The sequence below is a fragment of the Myodes glareolus genome, chromosome 7 (assembly GCF_982192425.1).
Source record: "Myodes glareolus chromosome 7, mMyoGla1.1, whole genome shotgun sequence".
Lineage (NCBI taxonomy): Eukaryota > Metazoa > Chordata > Mammalia > Rodentia > Cricetidae > Myodes > Myodes glareolus.
In genome coordinates this window covers 5,165,206-5,188,288 of record NC_142032.1, presented here as the reverse complement: position 1 = coordinate 5,188,288, position 23,083 = coordinate 5,165,206, and the positions used below count along the sequence as shown (strand labels likewise).

The 23,083-nt window shown below is 45.4% G+C and overlaps 1 protein-coding gene across 6 annotated transcripts in view; it reads left to right on the top strand.

The window, feature by feature from the left end:
* Plekhs1 (pleckstrin homology domain containing S1) overlaps nucleotides 1-8,590 on the top strand; it is a 42,376-nt gene extending 33,786 nt beyond the window's left edge. For 4 of the 6 annotated variants that reach the window (XM_048424016.3, XM_087907749.1, XM_048424015.3 and 1 more), the window contains 6 exons: nucleotides 124-255; nucleotides 2,373-2,479; nucleotides 3,680-3,886; nucleotides 4,658-4,759; nucleotides 6,146-6,281; nucleotides 7,443-8,590. In XM_048424016.3, coding sequence (XP_048279973.3) covers nucleotides 124-255; nucleotides 2,373-2,479; nucleotides 3,680-3,886; nucleotides 4,658-4,759; nucleotides 6,146-6,281; nucleotides 7,443-7,616 — 858 coding nt within the window. In that variant the 3' untranslated portion in view covers nucleotides 7,617-8,590. The remainder of the gene's footprint in view (nucleotides 1-123; nucleotides 256-2,372; nucleotides 2,480-3,679; nucleotides 3,887-4,657; nucleotides 4,760-6,145; nucleotides 6,282-7,442) is intronic. The other 2 variants (XM_085694134.2, XM_085694133.2) reach the window with 1 other exon arrangement.
* Nucleotides 8,591-23,083: the final 14,493 nt, after the last annotated feature.

Below are 23,083 nucleotides of genomic sequence, written 5' to 3'. Positions count from 1 at the left end.
CTAGAAAGGATTAGTTTAATTTTATTGGAAGAAAGGAGGGAGGGAGAGAGGGAGGGAGGGAAAGAAGGAAGAAGAGAAGGAAGGAAAGAACTCATTAATTCCTTCTGCGTTCTCCTTTTTCAGCATTTAATACAAAATAATCTCCAAGGACTCAGGCAAGATCATCATCATTATGAACATCATTTATACTCAGAACCTCCTCAAGACACAGAAGAAGAGAATTACTATCAGACTCCCCGAAGCATCCTTTCAGAAGTGAGTGCCCCCACCCACTCGTCACTCACCCCCACCCACCCATCATTCGTTTCTTCACCACGTCTGCCGAGCCTCTGCCACATACTGCTGCTGGGACAATAGGCTGAGATCAGGAAGGCACAGAGGTAGAGCTGGCAGAGGCCCATGGCTTGCTCATGATGCTGGCACTTGCCTAGGAGCAAGACACATACCTATAGGATGCCTGGGTTGTATCAGGGGTGGGAAGAGGAAACTGGTTTCCAGGTTGAAGACCAGAGAAAGTTCTACAGAGGAGATGACATTTGAGAACTTGGTAGATAACATTTGGAATTTAGTAGTTTTTCTGTTTTCTGGACTGAAAGGAAAAGAGTAAAAATCACTGAGTAATCAGCTGTGAGTGTGTGTGGAGCAGCCTATTAATCACCTGACGCCCTTCTGAGTGCTAGACACTGCACTCTGCCCAGCATGGTGGCTCCAGTGTTGAGTGAGCCTCATGGTCCTCCACAGTTCAGAGCCCACAGTCTCTGCCACCTAAGAGGCATGCAGCGGTCTCGGGTCAGGAGACACAGGGCAGATGTTTTTCTTTCCACTTGAGTCAAAGCAGGCTTCAGAGACCCCTGGCATCTGCCGTGTCTGGTGAATTGCTCAGGTAGGCCACGCTGCAGAGTGTGTGAAGGAATGGCAGAGTAGAGAATTAAACAGGAAAAGAGAGAACCAGCCAGCCCGTGACGGGTGCTGGATTTCAAGCTGACTTCACTCTGTGAGAAGCATAGAGACAAAGACAGTTTCTAAGCAGGGAAGTGACAAAGCATGAATTGACTTCCTGGCATATTGGCCAAGGAGTTATATGTGTGTTAGCCGCAGATAGAGAAGGTGGAATGGGGTGGTAGACAAAATTAGGGGAGCAGAGTAACATCATCTCTAAAACTGGGGGTTTTTTACCAGAGGGCGACATTATAACTTGACGATGAATGCTGAGGTCAACTTGGTTATAGAAATGCTAAATCACAAGTGATTTAAACAAGCTGTTCATCACAGTGACGTTCTCAGAGCCCCTGGTATGTCATCCTGCATTGTAAGCTGCCAAGTGCATAGCACAAGGCATGGCCCATGCTTGCTTGCTTGCTTTCTTTCTTTCTTCTTTAATTTTTGAGACAGGGCTTCTCTGTAGTTATTGGTGCCTGTCCTGGAACTAGCTCTTATAGACCAGGCAGGCCTTGAACTCACAGAGATCTGCCTGCCTCTGCCTCCCAAGTGCTGGGATTAAAGGCATGGGCCACCACTGCCCGGCAACCCATGGTTTCTTAAGCATAGAACATTTTCTTTCACCAAGAATACTTCCGCATTAGTGTTCTCTAGGGCAACCAACCAATCAGGTGTGTAGAAACGAAGACTGTAGACTCCCTGTGGAATATGGTGTCTGGGGACAACCAACCAATCAGATGCATAGAAAGGAAGGCTGTAGACCCTCTATGGGATACGGTGTCTGGGGAAGGAGATGAAGCTGTCCAACAGCTGTCAGGCAGTCTGAGGTGATTCAGGAATGTGGGGAAACAACAGGACTTCACCGAGCAGGAGAAGAAAAAGGCATGCCAGACAAAGAAGACCACATGAACGTGAGGTCTGGAAGAGCCTTTGGTGAGGAGACATATGCACGGATGACTGGCTTGATGGGAAGTCGATGCTCCTCTTAGAAGTCAGTGGTGAACTAGAGGGAAAGTATCCGTGGATATAAAGAGAAGTCAGAGGAAGTATCCGTGGATATGAACTAGAGGGGAAGAATCCGTGGATAGGCAGCAACAATTGCATCCAGTCTTTGGCCCAATCAGCTTCCAGGGTTCCATGATAGAATCAATCACCTGGAGGAAAGGCCCATGCAGTAAATGGCTAGGAACGGGCAGACAATAGAATACATGTTTCTGGAATGGGACACAAGGGCTCCTAGGAAGGAAAAACAGGTTTTGAATGTGCCAGAAACTGTGGTTCCATCTCCCGTGGTTAAGGCCAGGTGATACTCTCTGAATGTCGGCCGTCCTTGCAATGAAGATGTGTTTATTCCATTGCAGAGCAGTGGGAGGTGAGGAGCGGCCTGGCCAGCGGCAGACATGCACCCTTACATCTTTTCTTCTTGCCTTTAGTTGAAGAATACTGCTGACTCCAATGATTCCGATGACTCCATTGAATCCAATAGTCCAGACCACGTTTTCAAGAAATCTGAGAGCAATTACATGTCAATGAGATCCTGGTGAGAGTAAATGCTTTCTAAGTACTGCTATTAGCTAACCTGTTTTTAATAGAGCAATTACCACCAATTCAGCGTGTTAACCTTTGTGTGAAGATATATACACATACATATATATATATATATACATGTATATATATGAATAACGTGTGTGTGTGTGCGTATGTGGTGTTGACATGAGTCATAAGGCACATGTAGAGGTCAGAGGGCAACCTTGGGTTTTGGTCCTCATCTTCCACTTTGTTTGGGTCATTCTCCTGTTGTTTGCCATTGCACATACCACATGAACTGGCCCGTGGACTTCCTAGGATTTCCCATATCCCATTTTGCCACAGAAGCACTGGGATTGGAGAAACCATGCCTGGCCTTACATGGGCCCTGGGGAGCCCACCTGAGGTCCTACTGTCTACATGGCGAGTGCTTTACCCACCAAGCCGTCTCTCTAGCCCCCAATTCATATTTGAATCGTTGGCAAATTGCTTCAGAGCATCACCAAAGACTCCGTTCTGCACATTGATTGATTCAGGTCGGATGTCCTTTATCTGAAATGCTTAGGATTATAAACGTTTCTGGTTTCAGAATTATTTCCTTTTTCAGATTTTGGAATATCTGCATATCCATAGTGAGATCTCCTGTGGAATAGAAGTTATCAAAACATGAAATCCATGGGCGATTCATATTTCCATTTGTACCTTACATACATAACCTGATGATAATCTTAGGCAGAAATGTTTGAAATTGACTTTGTTCATGAAAGACAATGTGATGGTGTGGACTTCCTCCACTCGCAGCATCCATATTGTCAGTCAGCATTTCAGGTTTCAGACGCTCAAGGGACGGGCGTTCAACCTGTGGACTTAAGAGAAAGGAATGTGGCAGCAGTTTCTTCGCCCACAGAAAGTCACTGGTGACATCAGGACACTTCTGTCTTCAGAAGTCTTCTGGTTTTTTTGGATTTTATGTCTCTCATAACCTCACCCCGTTCTCCCAACCCTGTAAAATGTTATTTCGATTCCAAGTCCATTTTTAGAAAGAAAGCTTGTTCAGTTTGACTCTGCCTCTGGTAGGATTCTGATGGTTGAATATATTCCAAGGGTTTGTTAGTCTTCTTCTGGCTGTTAGATGCTCCTATTTGACAGGCAGAGTGGAAAGCTGTCACTGTGTGTGCTTAAACAGACCCTTGTTCAACTTCTTATACTCCAGTTTCTTCAAACAATCGCCCCCTGCATCTGCTGATGGCGAAGCTGAAACCCAGAGCTCTCTGGAGACTCCGGAGCAGGCAACTTCTCTGCAGGAACTCGGCTCAGGGAGTTGTCTGTATCTTTCACTAGATGATCTGGAAGCACAAACCGCAGAAGACAAAATGGGGTCCGCCTCCCTAACTGTTGTGAAATTGTCTATATTACTCAAGTAAAGCTCTGATTTCTAAAACTCTGTGGGCCCTAAGAACAAGACAGATGCCTTAAATGCACTCTATATTACAAATTTCAAAGTAGTTCTTGAAATTTCCAAGTGAGCCAAGCGTGACAGGCTTCCTCTGTGGGTCACTGAGGCTGTGACCCTTCTCTGTGTCACTGATGTTGTGACCATGGGCAGTAAATGATAGAGTTGGAAGAAGAGTGGTCCCCCAGGATGGGGGTGGCCTTCCCAATGGTTTTGACACTTTCCCTTGGCCAGTCTTTCGGGCCCTAAAACCTGGACCACACTGATCCAGCATGGGCGTGCATCACCATCCTCCCGCACTAGCATCGTGTGGGCAGCCAAGCCCCCTGAGAGGCTGGGCAGATGAGAAGGGGAGAGTTTAGGTCCTAGGTGACGTCAAGGGCACTTGACAAGATAGTTGTGATTTTAGCTGCTTTCCATGCCCTCCTGTCTGAAATGATTTCCAAAAAACAAAAATGCAAATTGATCCGATGGAGATGGTTATAAGCCCACTTAGTCCAGTTTTGCCTCCTTCTGCTGTCTGCCAACCACTACCACATGCCAGAGGGGCAGGGCGGGTGGAATGAATGTCTTTCAGTACCTTAAATTCATATTTCTTTCTTGGTATGTTTTGGGCAAACTTTAGCTGGAAAATGTCATCTCAGAAGCAGAAGGCCAAAAATATACTCTGAAAGGATAGCTCAGAGCGAGGGACAGTTGGCTGTTTGATGCGACTTACACAGATGTTTTCTGTCCCAGCAATGTCCCCAACGAGAGCCAAGTGGAGACTCTGAATGTGTTCCTCACCCCTCGAGATGCCATCAACTATCTCGCTCTTGTAGAAGCGGCAGGACGGATATGGTAGGTGGAGCTTTGCACAAACACCAGAGGTGGAAGGACACCCTCATTCTGAACACAGCATTCGAGAAAACCGACAGAGCACTAGGGCTGGTGTTGTCAGAGAAAAGGCTCACCGGCAGAATGATTATTGTTATATTGGAGGTCAACTTTTGAGGGAGTCTAAGAGAACCAAAAATCCTAGGACTTAGGATGTTTCTGATCCTTCAAAGGAGAATGGATGGCAAGGGGCTGTTCCAGGCACCAAGGAGTGAATATTTAACAAAGGAAAGAGGAGAACAAGGTTAATAAGATCGAAAACAAGAGGGAGACTGTGAGGGCCTAAGAGTCCCAGACCCCATTCAAGCCTCCATTCCAAAACACAGGCACAAAATTCTGTGTGGCAAATATTTTTTGTTTTTGTTTTGTTTTGTTTTGTTTTTGAGATAGGGTTTCTCTGCAGCTCTGGGGCTTGTCCTGGAACTCACTCTGTAGATCAGGCTGGCCTCCAGCTCACAGAGATCTGCCTGTCTCTGCCTCCCATAATAACTATTTATCTGATTCTACATCGTCCTAGACTGTGACTGGACATGTTGGCGCAGGCCAGTAATCTTAGTTCCCTGGAATAGACTTCAAGGCAACCTGAGCTTCACAGTAGATTGAAGGCCAGCTTTCTCTACATAATGAGACGCTCTCCCCTTCCCCATCTTAAAATAAATAAGCCAGCATGTTTAATCCATTTTGGTGGAAGACTGAATTTTTACAAGGTAACCCTTTAATATAAATAAGATCTCATACTGCCATAACTTTCCATTTTTATAGAATTTTTGTAATTTAAGACTCGTAAATACCTGCTCAGCCTATGGACTTGTCGGTAACCAAGCTTACACATTTGTCCATTCATTCACTTATTAAATACTCACTGCAGTGCTGTGTGCTCAGGTCTGGCAGGTGTTTATTGAGCATCCTGTTTTCTTAGAACTGTGCAGTTATCAATTTTTAAACACCAGCTAAGGAAACAGAAAGGGAGTTCTGTACTCCCAGGGTCATAATGCCAGATGAAAAGGAGAGCCCCGTGAGTAAGTAAATATAAAAAGTACATCTTATTCGGAACTACAGTTAAAGTATCCCCGCCGTGTATAATTATAAGTCCTGGGACAGGAGAGAATGAATACAAGCAAAACAAGGGACTGCACTTGGCAGGGCTTGCAAGGGTGGTTAGCTCGGAGCAGGACTTGGGATGGAAGGGAGGCAGGGAGGAAGTTAGTCCAGACAGAAGGAGATGGTTGACTTCCAATGTGGGGCAATTCGGCACAGAGTGAAGCGATCCCACAGGCCCCATTTCTGCCCCCACAATGAGTCAATGAACTCTCTCTCACTTTCTTGATGGATGCTGTGTTCCCACTGCAGTGTGGCTCAGTGGGAAGGCCCTCCCCGACTAGGGTGCATATTCTGCCATGGAGACCATATCTTGGCTGTAAATGACCTGAAGCCCCAGAACCTGGAGGAGGTTTCCCTGTTTCTTACTCGCTGTGACCAGAAGGAGGTGAGTCCTACGTACCAGACCAGGCCAGATCAAGTCAGGGCTGGGAAGAAGCTCCAGGTCTGGGAGGAAGTCTGGGAACGACTCAGAACATGAATGAAATTTTATCTTTTGTTTCAAGTACTACTGGAGAAAGCACTGGGCTAGGAGAGAGGGCTCAGGGCTTTTGATCTCGGGCACTTGTGGGTGCAGACTCAGCTCCCATGACTCAGACTAACTTGTGGACTGTAGGTATCCGCTTTAAGCAGTCTGTGTCTTGCCTTTCTGTAAAATCAGGGACAGTGGTTGCAGCAGTTGTTGAAGAACACAATGATGTAAGATGCTGACATGGTGGAGAGAAGGGGGAGGCTGGCCGAGGGAGGGGCTAGAGACAGTGAGAGGAAAGTGAGACAGTCTTTTAGGGGCAGAGGAGATGGTGTATGTGTTCAGAGGGATAAGACATGACGAGTTGCAAGAGAAACATTCAATTTCCGTTTCCTTCCGCTTTGGGCTGGGGCTTTCCTGGATGGTGGTCTCCTTTGGATTACACAGGGTTCTGCAGGCCTTTTGAGTTCTTGGAGCAACTGGATCCCTCTGTGGCTGTCTTAGTAAGATTTCTACTTGGGAAGGAAACAACTTGGGAAGGAAAGGGTTTGTTTGTCTTACACTTCCATCACAGCCCATCACCAAAGAAAGTTAGGGCAGGAACTGAATCAGAGGCCATGGAGGAGTGCTGTTTACAAGGTTCCTTCCAACGGTTTACACACCCTGCTTTCACACCCTGCTTTCATATAGCACCCAGGACCATCAGCCCTGGGATGTGACGACCCACAGTGAGCATCAATTATCAGTCAAGAAAATGTGCTACAGACTTGTCCTTAGGCCAATCCCTTGGGGGCATTTTCTTACTGAGCTTCCCTCTTCCAAAATGAGTCTAGCTTGTGCCAAGTTCACATAACACTAGCCAGCACAGTGGGCCATCAGCCCTTTTCAGAACCTGCCTAGAGGCTTAGGCCAGTGGATGTCAGAAAATCAAAGTCCACGTTCTGCTTGAACATACAGATCACCTGCAACTGCCTTTGGTTCATCATAGGATTTCCTTCAAAAGCAGATTCAAGAGGTATGAAGGATGGGATCCTAAGGATACTCTCTAGTCATTTAGTTATCTCCTATCTTCTGTCTTAGAAAGTGAAACTCTCCATTGGCCGGATCCCACATTCAGAGAAGTTCCATGCCCCCTCCTGTGCATGCCCCTTAAAAAACCATTTGGCTGAGTCTGTCCAACAGAGTTTGCTGGGGAGGGCACTGAAGAGGAGTCCAGCCATCAAAAAGACCCAAAAGGAATCAACTGGAGAGTAAGCTGCCTCAGGCCCATGGCAGCAGAAGAAGGATGGAGCCCTGGATCATGCATGATCGGAGACAAGACAGAATCCTACTTTGAGTCACTGTACTGTCTTAACAGTGGGGGTCACTAGTCCCTCTGTGGCTGTTGCATTGAGGTCACATGGGGTAACAACTAAGGAACAGAGTTAGAATGGAAGGCCTTATTATCTGAGACTTGGCACCAGACATGGCAGGCATCGATTGAGTAAATCTATGATCTAATTAGTAGTCCTGTGTGCTTTCTGCAGTCACAATTGCTTCTTTGTTAGGAATTAGAATTACTCATTCCAGGGAGGCAAGAGATGAAAGTCTGTAGCTGTCCTCCCAGACACTTCCTGTGACTCAGCAGCCCAGGGGCCATCAGGCCAGGCAGAGTTGCCTGCATTCTTACCAGACTCAGTAGACCTGCTTTCTTAAAGACGCGGTAACTATTTTGGAAGCTAAAGAAGTTTGATGCTGTATCCAGTCAAGAGCTGCTTGCTCCAAACATAAACAGGAAACTATGTTTATATGTTCTTAATTGATTGGTTTATTACCAAATTAGTCCTGTGAAGTCAAAGAACCAAAGGCCTTTTAATCAGGAAAGCAATAGCCGGCAGCTGAAATCTGATCAGCTTGGGGAATATCGGTACAGGGGGTGGGCGGTCAGAGGACACAGATCCGCAGACTGTCCTTTCGCCTGGAAAGTCAAAGGCTTTGAAAGTTCAGTGATATTCAGTCTTCATGACTCCGAGTTCAGTAGCTGTTGAGGGCAGAACCAAGAATCTAACCCAGCTTTAGAAAGAAGATTCCCTGACTTCTGCCTTGTATGTGGGTTTAGATTAGTAAAGACCTTTGGCACGCAGGAGAGACGTTCAATGTATTTCATTTTCTGTTATCTAGATTGTTGCCAGTATAACATGTATATATGTGTCTAAAACATATTAAATAAATAAATGTCTATACATGAATATTTCAAGTCTCATAACTAAAAAAAAAGAAGAAGCGATTTCAGTGAGGGAATAAAGTACCACTAAGGTAAGCTGCCTGAAGCCATTTGCGGGATGGGTTCCTGGGCTCTGAAATCCAGCTGTCCTCTGATCCCTGTGTGCCCTCAAGGAGGCAAAGAGGAATCTGAGGACCCAGGAGTCGATCATCCACCCAACTCACAGCAGCGCTGGGTGGGACAAGTAGACAGGACCGCAGGTCCTTCCCAGTACACTGTCCACCCACCACCCTACCCCAACCCCACAACTTACCTCCTGACACAGAATGGGGGATGTGGACCACACTCTGGGTGCTTCTCGGCATCCAAATGGCACTTTCAAGGGCATCCTAGGGGGCCAGCAGAGAGGACCCCAGTCTGCAGGAGAGCACAGAGCATGCGCTCATGCTAGAGGGTCTGTGGAGAGGCCCCCCCCAGTCTGCAGGAGAGTACAGAGCATGTGCTCATGCTAGGGGGTCTGTGGAGAGGCCCCCCAGTCTACAGGAGAGTACAGAGCATGTGCTCATGCTAGGGGGTCTGTGGAGAGGCCCCCCAGTCTACAGGAGAGCACAGAACATCCACTCTTTAGTGGTGCTGAGAAAACAAATGGCCACCCACCTGCCTCCAACAGGAGCCTGAGGAGAGCATCTGGCTCCTCTCTGGCTTCCTCCTCTGTGGAGAGCAACTGAACCAGGGCCTGGAGGAAGCAGCCTTCCTGGCTGGGCCCAGGTATGTGCTGCTGGTGGCTGGGATGGACAGGGGAACCCATGCTATGCTATTCTCTGTGCTGTAACAGACACGAGCCCAGGCAGCCTCAGGGAAAATCCCATCTGTGATCTCCTTCACTGATGTCCATACTGACCACATTTCAAGTAAATGGCTGTGGCCTATGCTGCAAAGAAACCGGTCCAGCTGTCCTTAGGAAAGATAGCCCCCTTCTGGATCTACTTAGGAGAAAATAAGGATGGGTTGAAGCCGTTATTGGCTGTCTCATTTGTCCTTGTCCTGTCAACTTGACATAGCTTAGAGTCACAGGAGAGGAGAGTCTCAATCGAGAGATTAGATTGGTCTAATGTGGGCATGTCTTTAGGGGACCATCTTATTTGTTCATTGATGTGGGAGGGCCCAGCTCACTGTGGGCAGCACCATTCCCAAGGCACCTGGTCCTGAGCTGGGTAAGAATGCAGGAGCTTGTGAGCGAGCCAGCAAACAGTAGTTCCTCCATGGTTTCTGCCTTAGGTTTCCGCCCAGGCTTCCTCCAATGATGAACTGTAACCTGCATGCTAAAATAAATCCTCTCCTCTCTAAGTTGCTTGTGATTGAAGTGTTTGATCACAGCGGCCCAAAGGGAACCAGAGCAAGCCTCAGTCTGATATGGCGGAGGAAGAAGTCAGAGCTCAGAAACGGGAAATGATTTACTGACTGAGAGTACTCCAGCTCCATGCTGAACCCATACCTCAACCCATACCTTCTCTACATTTCAGTGGGACTTTGGAATACTGTTTCTCAGTTTCCTACTGGGTGCCTTGGGTCTCCAGAACAGACTGCAGGGGTATGTGGAGGTTTCCATTTGGTTCTCTCTGCTGAGATGAAAAATATTCAGGAGGAATTCCAAAGAACAGCTGGTTAGGAAGGAGAATGAGCGTGCAGGGTCAAGGCCACGGCATCACACTCAAGCTGTTGACATGTCTGCATTCCGGGAAGGTTTCTTTTCTGTGTGGAGAGCAGATGACCACGTTGATGTGTTTGTGTGCGGTGTATGTGCACACATGTGTACCAGAGAGTGAAGACAGGTGGTTCTGTCACTAGTCTGCCCGCTCTCTGCAGGGCATGTGCCAAGTGACTTTCCCTTGGGACGGTGAGAAGAATAGAACGTGATAAATGGGCCTCAAGGCTTTCAGACTCAGCTGGTTCACATCAGGGCTCTTTCCTGAAGTTGGACTGGTGGCGCATGGACTAAGTAGCACATGTGTTTTCTTGGAAAAGCTCTTCAAAATGTCGAGTTAATGAAATCTTTGCCGAATGACCGACAGTCCCACGGGATCTTGGGGCCCTTCTCCAAATCACTCTGCCTAGATGGTTCTGGAAAACTTGGCACTCACAGTGCTAGACCCTGGGACTGATTGACCCTACCTGATACAGTAGCCACCTGCCAAATGTGTTGTTTGGCCTAAAATTAGTTAAAATTAAATATACCTAAAATTCCCTATCAAAAGCACTAGTCACATTTGAGGTATCTGATAACTTTTGATGGTAATTAACTACAATAATGGACAGCACAGAAACAGACTTTTTCCATCATCATAGAAGTTTCTAGAAGACACCTTCCGCTATCTATGTCCCAAGAGGAAAACAGTTACATCTTACTCACCCCCATATTCCCAGCCCATAAATACAGTGAGCGGCTTACAACAAATGCTTGATAAACACATGCTAACGGAAGAAACCACTACAATTTAACCATTAATTCATAAACATTATTCAATTTTGATATTTTAAAATAAAATATTGACATCCATAGCCCTGATAACATTGGCTATTCTCTTTTCTTTTCTTTTCTTTTCTCCTCTCTCTCTCTCTCTCTTTCTCTCTCTCTCTCTCTTTCTTCTTTCTTGCCTGGTGTCATAGAATTAACTTGAAAACCAGCTATAGGACTTTTCCATATAAGTTGTTTCCTCAACAATTACTAGGCATATGTGGAGTTGGCAGCACTCTTGGGAGCTGTCATACAAACAGGAAATCACGGTGTCTACAGCTCTCCGGCAAACCGCTGACCACAGTGACGAGGAAGATGAGTCCACCATGACCTCGGTGCTAAGATTATTTTCTTTTGAGAAGCACCAATGCATAAGGCTCTGTTCGAAATTATGTTAATTATAGTTGCTCCAAAATTTTGAGCATTTTCTGACATTCTTAGCTCTTCTTTTATAAGTGTGAACTTATGAAACCGATATCAAGTCTTGTTGCAACTGTACACATGCTGAGAATCAGCACTGCATGGTGTCGGAGGTTTTTACATGTCCATCACTGTTTAATGCAGGGCATTATGGGGTGCTGATTTGGGGTGGCAGGGTGACAATAGGGTATTGTCATGTATTCGCCTCTTGGCCTCTTTCAAATGATAGCTGAGAGAGCCAGAAATATGGCTAGGAATAAAACTATTTTTTAAAAATCCGAGGCCTACTGTATGGTCATAGAGGCATTCAGAAAGGAAGTAGGCCACCGTACACAGAGCGCTAATCATGACTCACACTGCTGCGTGCCTTCTGTGAGCAGGGTTCTATCCACACACTCTCCCCAATCCTACAATGGTTCTATGAAGTCAAGACTGACTGCCCCAGAAGCACAGAGAAGGGAAGTAACTTACCTGCTCAAGGTATGGCTGGAAAGAGCATGGCAGAGCTGGAATTCAAACCAGACACCCTGGATCTGGCGACCATAGCCTGACTGTCCTCACCGGGAGACCCATGGAAAAGAGGAAACACCGCTGAATGGGATGGTACACAACGGAGGGGGGCAGAGCCAGAACAAACATGCAGCGCCCTTTCCAAGGCTTGCCTGGAGTGGCTCAACCTTTGGATGGACCTCTCGTCTCAGTAACATAATCATAAAATACCCCACAGGTTTTACCCCTAGTTTTTACTTTAAAAGCTAGAATTTGACCAACGCTCCTCTTGCGATAGGTTTATATGTTTTACAGTTGTCCTGTCAGATGGGCCTGGTTCTATGTGACAGTCAATTAGTTGGCAACTAACACATCTCCAGTGACAAAAGCGTTACCTGTTCTCAGGGCAGGGAAGGAGTAACAGGGACTCTGACTCTGTAAACCTCGTCCCCACATATGCTAAGGCAAACCCACTCAGAACTAACTAGGAGACGAGTGTGACCTCCTCACCCAAATCCAGTGTCAGAAACACAAAAGCTGTGAAGAGGACTCCTCTGTGGCTGGTGTGGAAAAGCAGTGTTGTAGGTAGGTGAATTCTGAGAGAGCCCGGAGAGGGAGTCTTCTATCTTAAGGAATGAGTAGAGCTTCCGTGATACTCTAGAATAGGCCAGATCCCCATGCACAGCCACACAAAGCTAACCGCAGGGTGGAGAAGGTTCCAAGCATCTGGGAGCAGCCTGGGAAAGGCGTCCCTGTGTAAGAGACAGCTGATGCCTTGCTTAATAAGAATCCTTTACCCCTTTAGAGGCAACAGTTCTTACTCACTGCATCTTAAAATAAAATTAGCTAGGGCTGGGGAGATGGCTCATGGGGAGTGCGGTTAAGAGCACTGGTTACTCTACTAGAGAACCCAGGTTCAATTCCTAGCACCCACATGACAGTTCACAGCTGTCTGTAACTCCAGTTCCAGGGGATATGGTGCCCTCACACAGACATGCATGCAGGCAAAACACCAATGTGCATAAAAATAAATCTGGGCGGAGGGGAGAAAAATTAAAATAAACGTAAGAAAATAAGATTAAATTAACCACATTAAGCAGGGATCCTGTGGAAGCTTGCTCGGTAGTAGTAGGTACAGATGGCTATACCAGTGTTAACTTGGAGCAGAAGCAGAAGGACAACGGAAGGTGACAGAAAGGACTGGGAAGCAGGTTCTGTTGGGGAAGAGCTTCCGCGAAAGCATGAGGACTTGTGCTCCTTCCCTAGGATCCGTCTGGGTGTGGAGGTGTGAGTTCCCAGTCTCAGTACTGGGCAGGTGTGGACAGACGGATCCCTAGGGCTCGCTAGCCGCGTAGTGAGCTCCAGGCCAGTAAGAGATGTTGTCTTTAAAAAGGTAAATGTCACTAGGCGGTGGTGGGGTACACCTTTAATCCAGCACTCAAGAGGCCAAGGCAGGGTGGATCTCTGAGTCTGAGGCTAGCCTGGTCTACAGAGCGAGTTTCAGGACAGCCATGACTGCGCAGAGAAATCCTGTCTTGAAAAACCAAAAAGAAAAGTCAAATGATGGCTGAGGTGATCTCCTGGCCTACACACACCTGTACCTGCATACACAGACAGATACACGGAGAAACAGACATGCAAACACACACACAAGTGTACCTGCATGCACACAACACACACAGACACATAGTCAGACACAGATACACCTACAGAAAGAGAGAGACAAAGAAAGAGAGAGACAGAGAGAGAGGGAGGGAGAGAGGGAGGGAGGGAGGGAGGGAGGGAGGGAGGGAGGGAGGGAGGGAGGGAGGGAGGGAGGGAAGGAGAGAGAGGGAACCCCTCAAAGGCTAGAATGCAGAGCTACACCGCAGTGAAGGAAGAAAACGTGTAGGCGTTCTTCTGAGATAACGATTCCTCTACTCCTCCAGAGCTGGGCACTAATGACTGGGCTATCATGCTGCTGTTGCTAGGTGTCTCCTCAGAAGCATTCCTCTAGGAGAGCAGTCCTTAGCTTTCTAATGCTGCTGTGACCCTTTAATACAGTTCCCCAAGTTGTGGTGACCCCAACCATAGAGTTATTTCCGTTGCTACTTCATAACTGCAATTTTGCTATTGTTATGAATGGTAATGTAGATATCTGTGGATTCCACTGGTCTTAGGTGGCCCTGTGAAAAGCATTCAGTCCCCAAAGGGGTCGAGACCCACAGGTTGAGAACCACTGCTTTAGGAGCTGCTGGGAACCCTGTCGGCTGCTTTAGTCTTGCACACTTAAGACTGCTAGGGTTCTCCTGTACTCTGAGGGAAAGTAACACACTAATCCGAGTTTCGGTCCTCAACACTGTGCTTAGAAGATCTCCAGAGTTTTCCTTGAGGAGCCATAAGCCCCGGCATGAGCTAAGTGGAGAAGGTGGGGGCTCCACGGCGGAGTGGGGAGCTTCAGGAAGAGACTGGTCTCCACCACTGCGGATGGTTGGCAAGGTGCTGTCACCAAGCTGGGTGCTGCCGTCTCGTTTTTCTTTAATTAATATCTCACACTTCCAAACAAAGTGTGCGAAACTGCAAGGGACTCCGCCAACATTTTCCCCAGCTTACATAAGCTCTGCTCGCACAGGGCTGGGGACTTATTAGTGCTGGGAACGCTCTGATGGCATCGACGGTTGCCGTGCTGGATACACAGGCCCGATACTAGTGTCACCATCAGTCAGAGAAGGAGACCTCCTTCACAGAGCTTGTGCTGGCTGCTAGAGATTCACACATCATGCACGGTCATCAAAAGATTTGCACACACATACATCCTCTTCCTTGTGCCCCCTTTCTCTCTGCTGGGGAAGAACTCTAGAACTCTCTATGAACTCTCTGTGGTCAGTATGAAAGGAAAAATAAAGGGAACGTCATCGGTAGGCGGAGAACATTTTCATTTCAGGATTTATTTACTTGGCAAACCCTGGGCCCAAGAGTCGGCTCAGATATCATGCCTCTCTGTCCAGGCAGAGCTGATTGCCCCATCCATGCTTCTGCGTCACTTCCTATGCCTCTCATCCACGTGGAACTGGTTCCAGGATCCCCAGGAAAACACCCAAACCCAAGATGCTCGAGTCCCTTATATAGAACAATGCAGCATTTGCATATAGCCTACACACATATGTTCTGCATCCCTTCTGGGTCACTATCGTAGCTAATTTAATGTCAGTGCTGTGTAGATAATTACACTGCCTGGTTAGAGAATAATGATATGAGAAAAAATGACTGTGTTCAATACAGACAAAATTTTCCCAGATAGTTTCAGTCTGTAGTTGAACTCACAGATGTGGAAGGTCAGCTGTATCTGCTATTCCAAGCAAATCTCTAGGTTTTTTGTGATTTGGAAAGCCTTATTTTGGTCATTTTTACACTGAAGATTCTTGAAGCACGCTAAGAATAATAATAAGTGCCTTTTAAGTGGAAGTGAAAAGGACGCCACACTTCCAAGTGTAGCATCGCTCGTGGGAACCACTCCGATGCGTGCAGGTTCATCACGCAGGGCTTCTGTTCAGGTCACGTAGATAGATGGGTGCTTAGAGCCTCGTAGATCAGAGCCTCCAGTGGCGGGGACTAGTCTACTGGGCTAGAAAACATTTTTTAAAATATCGTTTCCTTAACATCTCCTCATGACTTTTGAGGTGAGTGATGTTCACACCACCCTACAAGAGAGAAAAACCAAGTTCAGAGAGGTCAGAGGTGGGTCATTGTCTCCAGGTCTCAGAGTCAACCCCCCTCACTCACCTTCTAAGTTCATGTGGTGCCTGATACCACAGTCTTCAAAGGTCATAATGGTTAGTCTGACACTTAGTTTCTTCCTGACCTGGAACATTCCCAGTCTGGACCCAGTTACTACTTTGGTCAATGGCGGTGGGGCGGGGTTGGAGCCCTTTCTTGAAAAATGGTAGCACATTCTTTTAAGGAACCCTGGTAATTCTGAGCCCTTTCTTTCTAACTCCACTCAGGGAGCCATGGCTAATTATGAGACAAGCATTATGTAACGTAAGAAATAACACATTCAAAGTGCTTGGACGCAGCCTATAAACTGTGAGTGATGCAGGAACTGGAAGAAAGAGAGCTTCCCGGTAAGCTAAGAGCGCTCGATGCGGAGAAGGCTCACACAGGACGGACAACTGACACGTGTGGGGACGGAAAGACACCCGGGGAACATGCAAAGCTAGGGACATCGCTTTTATGCGGCTCCCAATGTGTTTGAGGTTGAGGCGAAACTGTCTGCCTTTTCCTGTAGGAGGATCTGCATTTGAAGCAAATAAAATGATTTGCCTAGGATACACGGTTGAACAACTGAGCTGACTCTGTGCTTCAACTCACATTAGGCAGAGGTGTTTGGAGAGGACTATGCAAAACCAGGTGGCTGCAACAATCGCCAAGAACATACATCTGTATGAACATATTTCCCCTATTAAATATGGAGAGGCCATATCTTCTTAAAGACATTTTTATTTGTTGTGTGCATGTGTGACCTGGGGAAGTTGACGTGTATCATGTGCATGCAGGTGTCAGTGGAAGCCAGAAGAAGGCATGGAAATCCCTTGACCCAGGAATTAAAGAAATTGTGTGTCACCTAATATGGGTGCTGGCAACTGACCTCAGGGTCCTCTTAAGGAGTGCGAAGAAATGGGGGGGTTAACTGTGTACCCCAAGGCTACTTCCCTCAAGCTCGGACAGTTTTCCAGCCCCTCCACCCCCAGAAGAGCAAATGTGGCTCATGTCACCCAGGCTTTTCTGGGCAGCCACCGCATCATCTTTGCTGGCATCAGCAGAGGTCGCACTGTTCTACTCTGATGCCAGCATAAAACCAAGGGGCTTTCCTGCGCCTACTTCTCTTCCTCTTTCCAGGTTAATATCTAATAACTTTTAACATTAATAATCTATGTTTGTTACATGTGGGGAGGAACGAGAAGATGGCTTACGACTGAATGGGAAATTTATTTCCCTAGTTCAACTGACAAACGGGAGTTAGGTGGAAGGGCCTACCTGTAAATAATGTTTCTAGAAATATGTTTCCTGGGGTCTGTAGGAGAAAGATAGTTCCAGAGCTTTTGTGGTATAGTAAAGTTTATTTTAATTTAATTCATGCAGCTTCAAATTCTCTTGCTATTTTGGATTCATTCTCTCATGTATTGAGATTTCCCTGCTTCTTCCTTTCAGGTTTTAAATCCTTTGCTGATTTCTTTGAGCCCTTTAGTAATAAAGCATAATCTATTATTACATCAAAAAGCTTTAGAATAGAGGCTTCGATTTTACCTCCTCATTAGTCATCCTGATGTCCCTGAGCAAGTCAAGAATGGGCAGCGAAACTCCAGCGTGCAAATGGCATGATCTGTACTGTACCTCCCTCCGTGGAGCAGAGCAATTCAAAGATCTGACTGTGGGTTCCGGGTCTGGAAGTGGCCAAATGCCAATCTAAGTCAGCTTTTGTTACTGGTGCTTTTAGTTAAAAAACAAAAACAAACAAAACTAAAAAAACAAAAACCCCTCCTCTCTGATGACCACGACTTCTTCCTTCTTCCCTCCTTCTCCCCCGCTTCTCGTGCATACTTATGCATTTGTGTGTGAGAGTGCACGTGTGTACTAGTGTAATACCCAAAACTAAACTATAAACCCCACCCGCCCAAGGACCAGAGAGCATCCTGGGATGCTGGGAGTTGTAGTTCTTGACAAATAACAACAAAGCTTCATGGGAAAGTACGGTGACCTATGAGTTTTGCCCATAAAAGTGCCAGTACGTGTCTAGGGACCACTCAGCTGGAAGTCCTGGGGGGTGGTCCTGAAAGTCCATCTTAGTCAATATTTAAAGTTAATAAAAGCTTGAGTTAAATATGGCTCAAAAACGGTGGAACTGTTTTTTCTCTGGTGACTCTCGGAATTAACACGTGCTGAGGGAAAGCTCAGGTGCTGGTCCTCACCTACCCTGTTTGAGGCGGGGCCTCTTGTTCACTGCCCTGTATCCCAGGCTGGCTGAACTGCAAGCTGTCTGCACTCCCAGCTCACGGGAAAAGCATCAACATCACAGGCACAGGCTGCGACTCCTGACTTTACATGGTTCTGGTGTGAACTCAGTACATCCTGCTGTGTGGCAAAGGCTTTATGTACTGAGCCGCGTCCTAGCCCAACCACCACTTCTCGGCACATCCACATCCACACCTACTTTTATTATCAGTAATGGCAAACAGTCAAGATGTCACTCAATTGTAAAGCATAAACTCACCTTCAAGGGTAGACCCTCAGTTACGTGATAATGGGAATCAAACTATTTGGTTTGTTATTCTGGAAAAAAAAAGAAAAAAGAAAAGGAAAAGCACAAGTCTTCTTTGATAGGAAGGTTCTGGGTTCCAAGGCTCCAGACGTGAAAAGCCGACTTGAAAAAGAGTTGAAAGTCTGAGCTATAAAGAGTCGCTTAAGCAACATTGGTGAGGAATCTGGCAGTACACTCTCCACAGCCTTTCCCTCTCCTGACTGCCAGCTCTCTCTGCTGCCCTCTGGTGAGAGTTCAGCCTTGTGGTAGAAGTCCTGCCTAGGAAATGCCAGCATGGCGCAAGTTTAGCCAATGACCATCATCCAACATGGTCCCCTGAAGGGTCCTTGTATTAAAATGCTTAGCAACCATAGCATCTTGTTACGGCATATATGAGACTAGCGTAGAACTATGTGAGAAATTATGCGGATAGTGTTTTATTTGAAAATGATTGGAAGCAGGGAGGAATTGCCCAGAATTTTTCCATATGCTAACTGCTTTTCCCTCAGGTCTGGAAATGAAAACAAACTTAATCACTCCAACAGTGCTGAATAACAGTGTGTTTACCCGTTCAGTCCCTATGTCAGTTCTTTCCCAGAGGCACATATGCTCAGAAAATAGAAGCTATGGTTAGAACCTAACTTGTCAGCTCCCAATGCAAGTATACATACCTACTGGGTACACGGCACTCTGAAGACGTACAGAAACATGACCCTTCTATCCACTGGAAATTCTGGCTTTGGAAGTCATCTAGAAGCACAAGTTCCTGGCTACAAACAGTCTCAAGGTTTGGAAACCAAATCAGCATCAGAGTTAAAACCCCTTCCTGGGGGCTGGAGAGATGACTCAGTGTATAAAAGGCTTGCTACTCTTGAAGAGGATGGACTAGTACCTACTTGTACTCGCCCAGCCTCCTCTAACTCCAGCTCCAGGAGACCCAGCGCCCTCTTCTGGCCACCACAGGCACCTACACACATATGGTAAACACATCATCATCATCATCATCATCATCATCACTCTTACAAATAATAATAGAGAAAGAACATCCAAAAGTTCCTTTTTTGGTTTCTAAATTGATGACAAGCCTCTATCTGAAGTTGGAAATAAAATCTAAGCCCCAATTGCTCATTCTCAAGGATGAATTCTTTGCCCCTTAGTTTTGGTGACTCCTGGTATCTGAGGAAAGCCATTCACTCCACACATGTTTCTTCACACTAGAGCCAGCAGCAATGGACGAGGGAAGCACACCGCTGCTCTCACGGCTCTCTCGTGCTGCTATCACGGGGGTTGCCGTAGATCTGCTTTCCGTATTGCTGTGTGTGACTACATTCCCTGCCAAATTCCTGGAAAATTTTTATGAAGTGACCTTCTGAGTTGAAAATAATTCTTTCAACAAGTGCATACTGATTACTGCTTGGCATATCATTATTTTAAAATCTATTCATGCACTAATGCGAAAATCAAGTGCACTCTAGGTTAATGCAGGCATTTTAAATTAATCATCCAAAAATTTAAATGCACAGGGCCTGGTATCATGTGCCTATCATCCCAGCACTTAGAAGGTGGAGGCTAGTGGAAGAGGAATTCAAGACTGGTCTTGACTACATAGCAAGCCTGAGGCTAGCCTGACATAAATGGGCCCTATCACACAATGAAACAAAACAAAAATTTTAAATGTATTTAACAGACAACATCATAACCTTTTGTGAATTTGCTGCTGTTTCCAAGCTCTGAGTCTTGCTGAGCCGTGGCTGCTGTTGCCAGGATAGTCTTGGCTTTCTGACAAACGCCATCTCTTGAATAACTTGTTTTTGTCCCGAGAAATACCAGTCCCATATGTACAACTCTTACAAATGCCCCAAATATTTTTCACTTCATAATTTTGCTGCATGTCTGCAAGGGTAATTGGAATGAATCAGACATCTTTTGGATGTCAATAGCTCTAGAATTTAAATTCAAATAATTGAAGCACACTGCCTGGACAAGGCAAGACAGTGGGAAAAACATAGAGGAAACTGTTTATGAACAGAGCTACAAATGAATCAATGAATTCAATCTAATGGGGCATTGGTGACCTGTAATCAATCGAATGAGGTATTGGTGACCTGTAATCAATCGAATGAGGCATTGGTACCTGTAATCAATCGAATGAGGCATTGATACCTGTAATCAATCGAATGAGGCATTGGTGACCTGTAAGACAACATCTAGATTTAGCCCATCCCTCCTGGGTGACTCACTGTAGGCTCTGGCGGGATTGTTAAATCACCCTCTCCCTGAGCTTTAATCCTGTTCTCCAAATTTAGCTCTCCCTCTCAAACAATTTGGGGATACTTAAATTCAGCCAGTGTGCTGGGTCTCTGTGAGTAATCCTGCTTGGTCTAAAATAGAACCCAGGTGCTCGGACGCACTTGAGGGATGTGTTTTGGGCCGATACCACCACCAGTCAGGAACTGTGCCGGAGGTGTGTATTCTTCGGTATCAGAGGGCACTAAGAGGACTTCTTTCCAGGTATAAAATGATTTTAGCAGGGAATTTTAAATCACATCATCCCTGCCCATCTCTGTCCTGAATGATCAGATCTGGCATGCTGGTTAAGTTCAACATTACAATATTTGCAATTTCACGGACAATAATTTAATCATCTAGATCAAACAGGGCTGAGTGAGTGGGGGTGGTTGCAAATTATCTCAAGATCACATCTCCCAGCTTGCATTTCTCCAGCTGTGGAAATAAATGAGTGCACAGTATTTTCTCATTTGAAATCAGACAATATGAATGAAAGAAACTGAACCTGTTCTTTCTCTCATTTCCTTGTACTTTGGTTTTTAATTGATGCACAAATATAGAAAAGTTGAACGTACTTAAAAGCAGCCAAGGAATGGTCAATATGTGCTGTATCTTGTATAATGTTTAAATCATTGTAACTACCCCTCTCCAACATTTATCAGATCTTTGTGGTAATATTTTTTTCCAAAATTCTTCTTCTGGCTGTTTGAAATGTTTAATACACAATATCAAGAGCTTTCCTAATCCTTCCTGACTGTAGCCTAGAACTCATGCACGAGCCCCCTCTCCTCTTTCCCTCCTCTCTTCTCTCCTGGTATCTGGCAACCACCATTCTACTCTCAACATCAGGGCGTGAGAGAGTGCAGTGTCTCTTTCTGTGTTGAGCTTATTTCATTTAACACAGTGATCGCCAATGATTTCATTCTTTTGGATCGCTGAATAAGTATTCCATTTTGTACCACATTTTCTTTACCTGTTCACCAGCTGATGAATACTTTGGTAGACTCCTTTCTTGGTTGTTGTAAGTAGTGTGTTGATGCACATGGACATGTAGTTATCTCTTTAACATAGTGACTTAATTTATTTTGGTGGTGTGTCCAGCAGCAGGATGGTTGGGTTATTGGTTATTAGTTCTATTTTTAATTTTTGAAGAATACATTTCTTCTTTTTGGTGAGCTGTATTTGCATTTATGAGAGATCTTTTTAAGGTCAGTAAATTTTAGATCCTCTACTCAAGAAATGGATCATATTTCATGATTTAAAAGAGTGGGTTTTTCCCAACAGAGAGAGAGAGCACTCCTTCATCCCACAGAACACTGACCTTAGCAAGCATGGAAGGTTTTTTGTGTGTGTCCATAGCATTTTTTTTAATCCAAAGGAAGAGGCAAAAGCAAACTAGCAAACAAACAAACAGTAGGTGTGTCTTCTGCTCATTTGTTTTAGCTTTTGATGGAGTTTGTCTTGCTTTCCCCAAGGAAGAGCACAGCGTTTCCTTCACACTGGGGCCCTATCAGGTCACAGAGCCTCTCAGGTACAGCTCCTGCCATAAAGTCTCCAGCATTCCACACCAGCATAAGAAGCATGCCAACAATCTCAGAACTGCGCCAGAATAGGCATGCCACATTTTCATTTGATTGGCATATTTGCCAGGGTAAGCTTCCTGACCTAAAGACTTGTGGGAATCTCTTGGCAACGCTGAGTTAACGCTTGCTTTTAACTGGGGATCTTTGAAACATCTTTTTAACTCACTTTCAAGAAAAGTCAACCCCCTTCCCACTCATTTGTAATACTGTATGTGTAAATACACATAATTTACACACAATGGGGTGTATGTGTGTGTGTGTAAAGCTTATATTACTTTCTTATTCTGAGAATTTTTGTTTTCCCTCAAAACTGGACAGAAATCAAATCTCAAATAAATTACCTTTTCATCTCCACATGCCAAGAATGCAGGCCTCTGATCTCTCTATCTTAGAACTCAATCTTAGAACTCATGGTAAAGGAATGCTAAGTTTATGAGAATATTAATGTGAAACAAAAACCCACCTTTTAAATTATACATTTTTCATATCTCAATTTATTTTTAGGATTTGTTTATACAACAGCTTATAATATGAAATACGATAGAATAAAAGCATTGACTTAGTTTAGGCCAGATTTCTGGCTAGTCATGAGGACAATCCTGAAAGCTTGCAGAGAAAATAATTGATTTCAATTTTTCTTAAGCCATAAAAATCGCATTGAGTTGAAATGGGTTGTGTTAAGAGCATGAAATGAATTGGAGCCCCGGTCTAGATATGGAAAAGTTGAATGCACATTTTTCATAATTACATTTAGCTCCACATTGTGTGTTCCTGTGAGATTTTACTGCTGAGAGCAGTGGACTCAAGCCTAGCTGCTTATTAGAATTCTTTCACGAGCTTTTCAGAATAATCCCAATGGCCCTCCCCAATCCAAAACCAATTATATCTCTAGAGTGGGACTTAACCATCAACATTTGCAAATATCCCATATGATCTTAATACACA